This window comes from Hyperolius riggenbachi, chromosome 4, assembly GCF_040937935.1.
Source record: "Hyperolius riggenbachi isolate aHypRig1 chromosome 4, aHypRig1.pri, whole genome shotgun sequence".
NCBI classification, from domain to species: domain Eukaryota; kingdom Metazoa; phylum Chordata; class Amphibia; order Anura; family Hyperoliidae; genus Hyperolius; species Hyperolius riggenbachi.
This window is the reverse complement of record NC_090649.1, coordinates 290,257,251-290,270,588: the sequence shown is the minus strand read 5'-3', so window position 1 is coordinate 290,270,588 and position 13,338 is coordinate 290,257,251. Positions and strand designations below refer to the sequence as shown.

General features: G+C 47.9%; 1 protein-coding gene across 2 annotated transcripts in view; it reads right to left on the bottom strand.

Annotated features, from left to right (window-relative positions):
• SMPDL3A (sphingomyelin phosphodiesterase acid like 3A) overlaps nucleotides 1–12,152 on the bottom strand; it is an 86,235-nt gene extending 74,083 nt beyond the window's left edge. For both annotated transcript variants that reach the window (XM_068231394.1, XM_068231396.1), the window contains exon 1: nucleotides 11,996–12,152. In XM_068231394.1, coding sequence (XP_068087495.1) covers nucleotides 11,996–12,092 — 97 coding nt within the window. In that variant the 5' untranslated portion in view covers nucleotides 12,093–12,152. The remainder of the gene's footprint in view (nucleotides 1–11,995) is intronic.
• Between the last annotated feature and the right edge of the window lie 1,186 nt (nucleotides 12,153–13,338).

Below are 13,338 nucleotides of genomic sequence, written 5' to 3'. Positions count from 1 at the left end.
TTCCCAGCATGCCCACCCTACATAGAGGCTCCAGTGCTCCTATCATGCTCCCCCATACTCCATAGAGGCACTACTGTGCCCAGAAACCCCCTCCCCCCACTCCACAAAGGCACCACTGCTCCCAGCATGTCCCCCCACTCCACAGAGGCACCAGTCCTCCCAGCATGCCCACCCCCACTCCACAGAGGCCCCACTGCGTCTAGCATGTCCCCCCGCTCCACAGAGGCACCAGTCCTCCCAGCATGCCCACCCCCACTCCATAGAGGCACCACTGCTCCCATCATGCTCCCCCTCCCACTCCACAGAGGCACCACTGTTCCCAGCATGCCCACCCTACATAGAGGCTCCAGTGCTCCTATCATGCTCCCCCATACTCCATAGAGGCACTACTGTGCCCAGAAACCCCCTCCCCCCACTCCACAAAGGCACCACTGCTCCCAGCATGTCCCCCCACTCCACAGAGGCACCAGTCCTCCCAGCATGCCCACCCCCACTCCACAGAGGCCCCACTGCGTCTAGCATGTCCCCCCGCTCCACAGAGGCACCAGTCCTCCCAGCATGCCCACCCCCACTCCATAGAGGCACCACTGCTCCCAGCATGCCCCCCCCCCACTCCATAGAGGCACCACTGCTCCCAGCATGCCCCCCTTCCCCACTCCATAGAGACACCAGTGCTCCCAGCATACCCACCCCCACTCCATAGAGGCACCACTGCTCCCAGCATGTCCCCCCACTCCACAGAGGCACCAGTCCTCCCAGCATGCCCACCCCCACTCCACAGAGGCACCACTGCTCCCAGCATGCCCCCCTCCCCACTCCACAGAGGCACCAGTCCTCCCAGCATGCCCACCCCTACTCCATAGAGGCACCATTGCTCCCAGCATGCCCCCCCTCTCCACTCCAGAGGCACCAGTGCTCCCAGCATACCCACCCCCACTCCACAGAGGCACCACTGCTCCCAGCATGTCCCCCCACTACACAGAGGCACCACTGCTCCCAGCATGTCCCCCCACTCCACAGAGGCACCATTGCTCCCAGCATGTCCCCCCCACTCCACAGAGGCACCACTGCTCCCAGTATGTCCCCCCACTCCACAGAGGCACCAGTCCTCCCAGCATGCCCACCCCCACTCCATAGAGGCACCACTACTCCCAGCATGCCCCCACTCCATAGAGGCACCAGTGGTTCCAGCATACCCACCCCCACTCCATAGAGGCACCACTGCTCCCAGCATGCCCCCCTCCCCACATCATACAGGCACCAGTGGTTCCAGCATGCCCCCCACTCCATAGCGGCACCACTGCTACCAGCATGTCCACCCCCCCCCCCCCCTTGTAGAGGTACCCTTGCACCCAGCATGCTCCTCCTCTCCAAAGAGGTACCACTCCTCCCATCATGCTTCACCCTTCACTCCATAGAGGCACCACTGTGCTCCCCCCCCCCCCCCCCCCCCAATAGAGGTACTGCAGTTCCAAGCATGCTCCTCCTCCATGTAGTATTGGCATGTCCCCTAGAGCTGACTGGCGTAGCCCCCTGGTCTCAATTCACATTGTAGGAGGTCTGGCAGCCAGCTCCGGGGCCCTGGGGGACAACACGATACTATAAGGAGACGGAGGGGCATGCTAGGAACTGTGGTGCCTCTGGAAGGGGAGGAGCATGCTGGGAGCTGTAGTGCCTATGTGGACGGGGGGCCTATGATGAGAACGGTAATGCCTTTATGGAGGGGTAGGGGCATGCTGGGAGTTGTGGTACTTCTATAGAGGAGGGGGCATGCTGGAAGCTAAAGTGTCTCTATAGAGGGGGGCATGCTGGGGGCTGTTTGCAGTTTGCCCCTATGGAGACACTGACCCTGGCTAGACCATTTATTCTTACCCTACCCTGGCAGATACCCCTTAGTAGTGGGGAGCCTCTGGACATTCTCTAGAGCCATACCTCCCTATACCCCACTATTCTAGTGCTGTATCCCTCTCTGGACGAATAGGTATCTTCAGTACACAAGCGAGACCGTATCTGTACTGGGCATGTGCAAATAAGGTCCGCACATGCCCAGCAAAATGAAATGCATGGAGGAAAACAGCTATGTGCCTTAGTTCTACTGGGCATGCACCAAACTCACTTACGCATACCCAGTGTGGACATACTTGTCCTCAGCCACGCTTGCACAATAAAGAAACCTATTCGATCAGAGAGGGACCCACTGCTAAATGGTGGGATATAAGAGGGGGGTTATTGTGTTTTGCATTTGTGTATTGATATGGTTGGGGGGGGGGGGGGGGGGCGGCTGGTGGCAATGGGCCTAGGGCGGTAAAAAGTACAAATCCGGCCCTGAGTGTTATCTTGCCTAGGGCCCCGTTTCATAGTTATCCCTCTCTGATGGCTTATATCATGTGTGAAGTGTTCTATAATGTATATGATTTTTGTTTTATTTTTTATGGGGGGGGGGGGGGGGAGGCGCGCCACAGGATTTCTTGCCTGGAGTGACAAGAAGGCTAGAGGCGCCCCTGCCCTGAAGGACCGGCTCACCCACAGAGGCGGCGGTCCTTCTAAGGGCATGGGCGGAGCGATCGCGTCATCCGTGAGGCGATTCTCCGCCGGCGCCTGTCACCGCTCGCCCGCCGCAACATCCCGCCGGCTATACGGAAGCGCCGGCGGGATGTTAACCCCGCGATCGCCGCATACAAAGTGTATAATACACTTTGTAATGTTTACAAAGTGTATTATACAGGCTGCCTCCTGCCCTGGTGGTCCCAGTGTCCGAGGGACCACCAGGGCAGGCTGCAGCCACCCTAGTCTGCACCCAAACACACTGATCTGCCCCCCCCCCCCGCCCACTGATCGCCCACAGCACCCCTCAGACCCCCCCCTGCCCACCCCCCAGACCCCTGTTTGCACCCAATCACCCCCCTAATAACCCATCAATCACTCCCTGTCACTATCTATCAACGCTATTTTTTTTTATCCCCCCCCCTGCTCCCTGCCCCCTCCTGATCACCCCCCACCCCTCAGATTCTCCCCAGACCCCCCCCCCTCTGTTTACTGTATGCATCTATCCCCCTGATCACCTGTCAATCACCCGTCAATCACCCGTCAATCACCCGTCAATCACCCCCTGTCACTGCCACCCATCAATCAGCCCCTAACCTGCCCCTTGCGGGCAATCTGATCACCCCCCCCCCCCACCAATAGATCGCCCACAGATCCGACATCAGATCACCTCCCAAATCCATTGTTTACATCTATTCTCTCCTCTAAACACCCACTAATTACCCATCAATCACCCATCAATCACCACCTGTCACTTTTACCTATCAGATCAGACCCTAATCTGCCCCTTGCGGGCACCCAATCACCCGCCCACACGCTCAGATTGCCCTCTGACCCCCCCCTTATCAATTCACCAGTGCATTAATTACATCTGTTCTTCCCTGTAATAACCCACTGATCACCTGTCAATCACCTGCCAATCACCTATCACCCATCAATCACCCCCTGTCACCCCCTGTCACTGCCACCCATCAATCAGCCCCTAACCTGCCCCTTGCGGGCAATCTGATCACCCACCCACACCATTAGATCGCCCGCAAACCCGCCGTCAGATTACCTCCCAAATGTATCATTTACATCTGGTATCTTCTCTAAACACCCACTAATTACCCATCAATCACCCCCTATCACCACCTGTCACTGTTACCTATCAGATCAGACCCTAATCTGCCCCTTGCGGGCACCCAATCACCCGCCCACACGCTCAGATTGCCCTCAGACCCCCCCCCCCCCCCCCCCCTTATCAATTTGCCAGTGCATTAATTACATCTGTCCTTCCCTGTAATAACCCACTGATCACCTGTCAATCACCTGCCAATCACCTATCACCCATCAATCACCCCCTGTCACTGCCACCCATCAATCACCCGCTGTCACTGCCACCCATCAATCAGCCCCTAACCTGCCCCTTGCGGGCAAACTGATCACCCACCCACACCAATAGATCGCCCGCCGATCCGACATCAGATCACCACCCAAGCGCAGTGTTTCCATCTATTCTCTACCCTAAACACCCACTAATTACCCATCAATCACCCCCTGTCACTGCTACCTATCAGATTAGACCCCTATCTGCCCCTAGGGCACTCAATCACCCGCCCACACCCTCAGAACGCCCTCAGACCCCAGCCCTGATCACCTCGCCAGTGCATTGCTTGCATCTATTCCCCCCTCTAATCACACCTTGAGACACCCATCAATCACCTCCTGTCACCCCCTAGCACACCTACCCATCAGATCAGGCCCCAATTTGCCCCGTGTGGGCTCCTGATCACTCGGCCAAACCCTCAGATCCCCCTCAGACCCCCTTCCGATCACCTCCCCAGTGCATTGATTGCATCTATTTTCCCCTCTAACCACCCCCTGAGACACTCATCAATCACCTCCTGTCAGCCCCTAACCTGCCCCTTGCGGGCAAACTGATCACCCACCCACACCAATAGATCGCCCGCCGATCCGACATCAGATCACCACCCAAGCGCAGTGTTTCCATCTATTCTCTACCCTAAACACCCACTAATTACCCATCAATCACCCCCTGTCACTGCTACCTATCAGATTAGACCCCTATCTGCCCCTAGGGCACTCAATCACCCGCCCACACCCTCAGAACGCCCTCAGACCCCAGCCCTGATCACCTCGCCAGTGCATTGCTTGCATCTATTCCCCCCTCTAATCACACCTTGAGACACCCATCAATCACCTCCTGTCACCCCCTAGCACACCTACCCATCAGATCAGGCCCCAATTTGCCCCGTGTGGGCTCCTGATCACTCGGCCAAACCCTCAGATCCCCCTCAGACCCCCTTCCGATCACCTCCCCAGTGCATTGATTGCATCTATTTTCCCCTCTAACCACCCCCTGAGACACTCATCAATCACCTCCTGTCACCCCCCTAGCACTCCTATCCATCAGATCAGGCCCAATACAACCTGTCATCTAAAAGGCCACCCTACTTATGACCGGTTCCACAAAATTCGCCCCCTCATAGACCACCTGTCATCAAAATTTGCAGATGCTTATACCCCTGAACAGTCATTTTGAGACATTTGGTTTCCAGACTACTCACGGTTTAGGGCCTGTAAAATGCCAGGGCGGTATAGGAACCCCACAAGTGACCCCATTTTAGAAAAAAAGACACCCCAAGGTATTCTGTTAGGTGTATGACGAGTTCATAGAAGATTTAATTTTTTGTCAAAAGTTAGCGGAAATTAATTTTTATTGGTTTTTTTTCACAAAGTGTCATTTTTCACTAACTTGTGACAAAAAATAAAATCTTCTATGAACTCGCCATACACCTAACGGAATACCTTGGGGTGTCTTCTTTCTAAAATGGGGTCACTTGTGGGGTTCCTATACTGCCCTGGCCTTTTAGGGGCCCTAAACCGCGAGGAGTAGTCTAGAAAACAAATGCTTCAAAATGATCTGTGAATAGGACGTTGGGCCCCTTAGCGCACCTAGGCTGCAAAAAAGTGTCACACATGTGGTACCGCCGTACTCAGGAAAAGTAGTATAATGTGTTTTGGGGTGTATTTTTACACATACCCATGCTGGGTGGGAGAAATTTCTATGTAAATGGACAATTGTGTGTAAAAAAATCAAACAATTGTCATTTACAGAGATATTTCTCCCACTTAGCATGGGTATGTGTAAAAATACACCCCAAAACGCATTATACTACTTCTCCTGAGTACGGCGGTACCACATGTGTGGCACTTTTTTACACCCTAAGTACGCTAAAGGGCCCAAAGTCCAATGAGTACCTTTAGGATTTCACAGGTCATTTTGCGACATTTGGTTTCAAGACTACTCCTCACGGTTTAGGGCCCCTAAAATGCCAGGGCAGTATAGGAACCCCACAAATGACCCCATTCTAGAAAGAAGACACCCAAAGGTATTCCGTACGGAGTATGGTGAGTTCATAGAAGATTTTATTTTTTGTCACAAGTTAGCGGAAAATGACACTTTGTGAAAAAAAACTATTAAAATCAATTTCCGCTAACTTGTGACAAAAAAATAAAAACTTCTATGAACTCACCATACTTCTAACGGAATACCTTGGGGTGTCTTCTTTCTAAAATGGGGTCATTAGTGGGGTTCCTATACTGCCCTGGCATTTTAGGGGCCCTAAACCGCGAGGAGTAGCCTTGAAACAAAAATGACCTGTGAAATCCTAAAGGTACTCATTGGACTTTGGGCCCCTTAGTGCAGTTAGGGTGCAAAAAAGTGCCACACATGTGGTATCGCCGTACTCGGGAGAAGTAGTATAATGTGTTTTGGGGTGTATTTTTACACATACCCATGCTGGGTGGGAGAAATACCTCTGTAAATGACAATCTTTTGATTTTTTTACACACAATTGTCCATTTACAGAGGTATTTCTCCCACCCAGCATGGGTATGTGTAAAAATACACCCCAAAACACATTGTACTACTTCTCCCGAGTATGGCGATACCACATGTGTGGCACTTTTTTGCACCCTAACTGCGCTAAAGGGCCTAAAGTCCAATGAGTAACTTTAGGATTTCACAGGTCATTTTGAGAAATTTCGTTTCAAGACTACTCCTCACGGTTTAGGGCCCCTAAAATGCCAGGGCAGTATAGGAACCCCACAAATGACCCCATTTTAGAAAGAAGACACCCCAAGGTATTCCGTTAGTAGTATGGCGAGTTCATAGAAGATTTTATTTTTTGTCACAAGTTAGCGGAAATTGATTTTAATTGTGTTTTTTCACAAAGTGTCATTTTCCGCTAACTTTTGACAAAAAATAAAATCTTCTATGAACTCACCATACTCCTAACGGAATACCTTGCGGTGTCTTCTTTCTAAAATGGGGTCATTTGTGGGGTTCCTACTTCCTATACTGCCCTGGCATTTTAGGGGCCCTAAACCGTGCGGAGTAGTCTTGAAACGACATTTCTCAAAATGACCTGTGAAATCCTAAAGGTACTCATTGGACTTTGGTCCCTTTAGCGCAGTTAGGGTGCAAAAAAGTGCCACACATGTGGTATCGCCGTACTCAGGAGAAGTAGTATAATGTGTTTTGTGGTGTATTTTTACACATACCCATGCTGAGTGGGAGAAACATCTCTGTAAATGGACAATTGTGTGTAAAAAAAATTAACAAATTGTCATTTACAGAGATATTTCTCCCACCCAGCATGGGTATGTGTAAAAATACACCCCAAAACACATTATACTACTTCTCCTGAGTACGGCAATACCACATGTGTGGCACTTTTTTGCAGCCTAACTGCGCTAAGGGGTCCAAAGTCCAATGAGCACCTTTAGGCTTTACAGGGGTGCTTACAATTTAGCACCCCCCAAAATGTCAGGACAGTAAACACACCCCACAAATGACCCCATTTTGGAAAGTAGACCCTTCAAGGTATTCAGAGAGGGGCATGGTGAGTCCGTGGCAGATTTCATTTTTGTTTGTCGCAAGTTAGAAGAAATGGAAACTTTTTTTTTTTTTTCTCACAAAGTGTCATTTTCCGCTTACTTGTGACAAAAAATAATATCTTCTATGAACTCACTATGCCTCTCAGTGAATACTTTGGGATGTCTTCTTTCCAAAATGGGGTCATTTGGGGGGTATTTATACTATCCTGGAATTCTAGCCCCTCATGAAACATGACAGGGGGTCAGAAAAGTCAGAGATGCTTGAAAATGGGAAAATTCACTTTTTGCACCATAGTTTGTAAACGCTATAACTTTTACCCAAACCAATAAATATACACTGAATGGGTTTTTTTTTTATCAAAAACATGTTTGTCCACATTTTTCGCGCTGCATGTATACAGAAATTTTACTTTATTTGAAAAATGTCAGCACAGAAAGTTAAAAAAATCATTTTTTTGCCAAAATTCATGTCTTTTTTGATGAATATAATAAAAAGTAAAAATCGCAGGAGCAATCAAATAGCACCAAAAGAAAGCTTTATTAGTGACAAGAAAAGGAGCCAAAATTCATTTAGGTGGTAGGTTGTATGAGCGAGCAATAAACCGTGAAAGCTGCAGTGGTCTGAATGGAAAAAAAGTGGCCGGTCCTTAAGGGGTAGAAAGCCCTAGGTCCTAAAGTGGTTAAGGTGTCACCACTTGGCAACAGATGACTGAAATCGAGGACTTATGCCAAGGTAAGGCTTTTCAGGCTAATTAATGATATTACCTTAAGAACTGGGCTTGTTATGGCATGACTGCACTAAGCTATGCATGAAATTATTTATGCTGATGTGTGGTTGTACAGAAGTATGTAATTCATCATACAGTTTTAAACATGGCCATGCATGGGATCAGGTTTTTGGCACATTCAGTCACTTTGATGGCCAGTGATCAATTGACTCTTAAAAGACCAGTGAATAAACTTCCAATCATGTTTTGGCAGTTTATTGATTAGTTGCAAGTGTGGACAGATGAGAGGGTTGAATGGCATCAAGTGGGTGGTTGAATGGCATCAAGTGGGTGGTTGGACAGAGGATCAGTAGTCACATACACTTGTAAAGCATTTCCCTGTAAAAAGCTATCAAGGTTTTGTCCAATTGATTTTCAATCAAATAACTGATAAAATCTAATTGATAGTTAAATTGATAGCTATTCTTTGAATTATGATCTGGACATAATCAATAATTTGCTATATCAGGCCACCTATTTATGGCAACCTTTACTTTGGGACCACTGCTAGTTAAAACTATGACACACTTGAGGCTGCCTAAGTCTGATGTGGCGTCCCCGCCAGCACAGAACTCAGCTGTCTAAAGACAGCTGAGTTCCGTAGATCGGTCAGGAGCTGTTTTCGTTGGCCTCTTACCTCCTGATCCCTGTGAGCCAATCACAGTGATCAGGAAGTGCAAAATAATAAAAAAAAGGCTCCGGTCCTTAGAGGGGCGAGAGCCTTTGGTTCCAAAGTAGTAAATGATACCCACAGATATATGATTGCCAATCTGTCCAATTTTGAAAAGAATAATTTGACTGTGGGCACTGAGCTGTTTTTCTAGAAATGGTTTGGAGTGTACATCTCTATGAAAGTTTTGTCACTGATTGCCTTCCCGTAGGAACTAGGAAAGCTTACCAGATCAGTTGTTACTTGAGCAATGAGCAGCTATTTAGACAAAAATTGCCAGACTAGGTGATTGTTATCTGTTACGTGTAGGTAACTTAGGTTGGTCATAGAGTGTCCAAGAATGTCCGAATGCCATTTTTACCAACACAATAAGTATTTTGACTACCAGCAATATTCAGAATAGCAGCAGGAGCACCATTCTTTATTATAAATTCTGAAATCTATGCATGGTTTTCAATGCAGTATAAAGTGACACTTCTACAAGTCTTGATCAATACATTTTCTTTCCCTGGGCCAAATTTACTTGTACCCCCTTCCCCCTTCGTTATGCAGCCTTTTGAACATAGCAGCTTCCCTCTCTGTGTGCAGAAGCCCCCATCCCACTACAAAGCCAGTTCCCACTTCAATGTGGAGAGCGACACAGATGATGGTGGTGGGTGCTGGGTACAGATGTCTGACAGCCGTTTCGCTCACTGCTGCTCTTCTATGGAGGCTGCCTCCGTAGAAGTGCAACAGTGTGCAAAACAGCCATCAGGCATCTGTACCCACGACCACCATCTGTGTCACTCTCCACTAACTGGTATATCAACACTTCGATTGTTATGGACTATGCACATATTCGATGTACTATGTGACAAAAGTGACTTGCATTAAAGCAGTGTTTTATAGCAGTGCCAACATCCTCCATTTTTCATGCTTGTGTTATCGATTTATCTACACTAGAGCACGCTATGCACACTAGACAAGGGAGTATGCACAAATCAGTCACTATTGCACTGCCCCTCGCCTTGCCTTAAAATGCTGTAGTTCCAGCCTACTACTGTACTACTACTACTACTACTACAACTCTGCCCACTTCAATGTGCAGCAGCTTCCCCTCTCTGGTACAGCCCTCTAGGGCAGTAACTTTTCTCCTCAATGTGCTGCTTGCCATTTGTAGCCTCTATATTCCATGTTCATCCTCTTTAATAGACCCCATTACCCCAATTTACATGCCCGGCCACGCCCATCAGCAGCAGCTTCCCTAGGCCATGGCAAGGGTGGCATATGTAGAAACTTGCCCTGCCATACTTTCACTCCCCTATTTCCACCTTCAAACTGACATATCAGAATTGTTCAGTCCTCCCAAACAATTGGTCAGTAATAATTATGCTGTGGTCCTATACAAATTTGTGCTTCATAAATGCCTTGTATAAGTGTTGTACAGAAATCATTTAGACTGAGCATGGTATTTAGGTGACAAAAGAACTATATAGGTATTTACCTCAATGCAATGACTGACTAAAATGTTTTTATTATGAACAGAGATGAAGCAAATGGTTCCTATAGAAGGAGGGCAGTAATTATGAATATTGATAAGGTATTGGAGGCTGAGTGTGATGATAGTACATGTCACCTGCAACTGTTTACAACTAAGTTTCCGGGTTTTGCAGTTGGGAAAGGGCAGGTACATAATGTGAAAAGCTGTAGTTGGCTAGCACAAAGCAGCCAGCTTGCCTGGAAACTTGGGCATTGGCATAGCCTGCAATGTAACTTGTGGCTATGACGGTGCAGAGAGGACAATTTGGGCACTGGACCTTTGTAGCCAAACTTTGGCTATCATTGGAGGGGAGCTAGTGGAGTGGCACAGATTTTGGTACAATGTACAAATAGCAACGGAGATAGTGCAGGTGCTTTTCAATGGGTGCAGAAGCTGCACAAATTTCATCTGCAATTTCGAAAAGTGGCGGAAGTAATTGGTCATTGAGGGGTTCAGTGTTCGGAGCGGTTAGTGTTAAGTGTAGGTAGGGAGAGGTTAGTGTTAGTGGTAGGTAAGAGAGGTTAGTGTTACTCTACAAGCAGCTATCAGGGACTGTGTGCATAGCAGTGCACAGATTGACATGGAGATAGGCAATATAGATGTTGCTGCAGAGATGCAAAGGTGCTGTGAGCTCCCGAAGGAATACATGGATCACAATGAAGTGTAACCCAAGTTCTCGAAGCACCAATGGCCATGTAATTCAGGTGAAACTAAGTAATTTCTGTATGACCCTCACAGAATGGCCAGGAGAATTCCTTGAAGTGAATCTGGTTGCTGTAGAATCCGTTCATTTAAGCGCATGCTCCAGTAGGCATCTAATAGACTCCAATGCACATTCTTGGGACACGGGCACCAAGGCTGTGAGCTGGGCAGACAATGTGCCTGATACTAATGCTACTAGCTAGATGATTGGCCACTAGTAGCCATTCGGCTAGTATATTAGCAAATGTAGGGTATGGTTAAAGGGGATGATCGGCTATTTGTAGACAACCACCTTGTACTTACAATAGTTGATCGGAATATACTTCAGTTTGTGCTTTCAGTCATCTGAGCACCAGGAGCTAAGTTAGGCTGGGGGAAGGGGGGGGGGGGTGTCAGGCGGTTTGCAAGTTAATGCATTAAAAGGTAAGTGTATGGGGCTAGGTAAGTCTATAGTAAATTATCAGTAAAATTACATTGCCGATATTGTAAATGACAGCATAACCTGGTGCCCAAATAAACTCACGGCGCTGCAATGCGTATACGGTCACTGTGCCCTTGTTTCTTCATATCGGCATTTTACATGTTATGATTGTGCAGCTCTTCTGATTCTGAAGTTATAAATGCTGTGCATAAAATGTTGCTGTTAATCAACTGTTAAAAAATACTGCTTTTACATTGCATTGTTCATATCATATAATCAGGAAGTACATTAGTGTAAATTAATAAGACTTCGGAACAGAAAATTATAGATTTTCTTAATGTACATACCTAATAATAATACACCACGTTAATGCATAGTAAACGTCTACTATGTAAGCTGTTATTGAGCACAGTCAGGGCAGAGTTCCTGTGTATCAAGTTACAGCTTAACTTTAGACATGTACTGACCTGTAACCCCTTGCTGACTGTCACCTCCAGGGTACACAGGAAGAGCCGAAGTGACCAAGGGAACCATGAAACACAACCACACACTAAGGGACCCCATCTTCCCAAACACCAGTCCTTACAGATCTGACAGCAGCGTCTTTATATGACTCCAATACAAAGAAACTTCCTTGTTTACACAATGTGCAGCGTAATTTCTCGAGTTGCAGAATATTAACCTCTGCAGGTACAATAGCAGAAGTAAGTGTAATTACCAGACATAACTCAAATGCTGAGACAGCGTGATGAGAAAAAATGTTTGGAATTGAGAAAAAAAAACCCTAAGGACAGTGGGTTTTTTGTGTGTGTTTGTGCAGTGTACTGAGTCACATGCTGGCTTCTCATTCTTATATCCTTTATTCATTCACACTCTTCTTTACTGTTAATAAAGGTCAACAGGGGACTATGTCATCATTGCTCACACAATTTTCATCATTTTTTTGTTTCAATCATTTTAAAAAAATTCTCTTAGTAAAAGTCAGTCACACAACTCATCCATCTGCACACAACGAATGGCGCTGCCAGCATGGCATCTCCTTTCCTGCACAGAGCCATCACCTGACTGTGCCCAACGCTTCCCTCTGCTCCATCTTGTGAAGCCAGGGCCAGTTCTAGCTAACATGGGTCTCTGTCAGTGGCACAGCAATAGGGGATGCAGTGGTTACAACCGCACCGGGGCCCCTGGACCTGAGGGGCTTGTTAGGGGGTCTCCAACATCCATCTTAGTGACTTTTCATTGGTGCTATGTCTAGTGATGATAATGAACACCTTTATATGTGCATTCCATAGCGGTAATCCTTAGCAAACTGTTTCCTTAAGCCAAATACACCTCTCTAATACTGTAGCTGTCCTTAGTAGGTTTTGGGGCTCTATATCAATAGACTGCTTGGGGCCCCAGTGTAAAACTCGCACTAGGGCCCAAGCACCTTAGTTACGCCACTGGCCTCTGTAATCAGGTCCCCAGGTCTCTTCCCAAGCTAACAGTGGTCCCCCGGATCCTCTTTTCAGTGCAGAGTACTCAGAGTGGAGCGCACTCACCTGTCCACCTAGCACCCTCCCTCCTGTGTCCTTCAATCTCCATCCTCAAACAATGGAAACTGTTCTTGCAAGAGTGTGTATATGTCACCAGGTTATGGATAACAGGCGCCCATGGGAATGAAGACAGAAGGACACAGGAGGGAGCAGGCCGGGCGGACAGATGTGAGTATGTGCCCTGCGAGTACTCTGCATTAACATGGGGCCCTAGAGGACCACTATTAGCTTAGGGGGAGACCTTGGCTGCCTGTCAGCTGCCTCTGGGGTCCTGG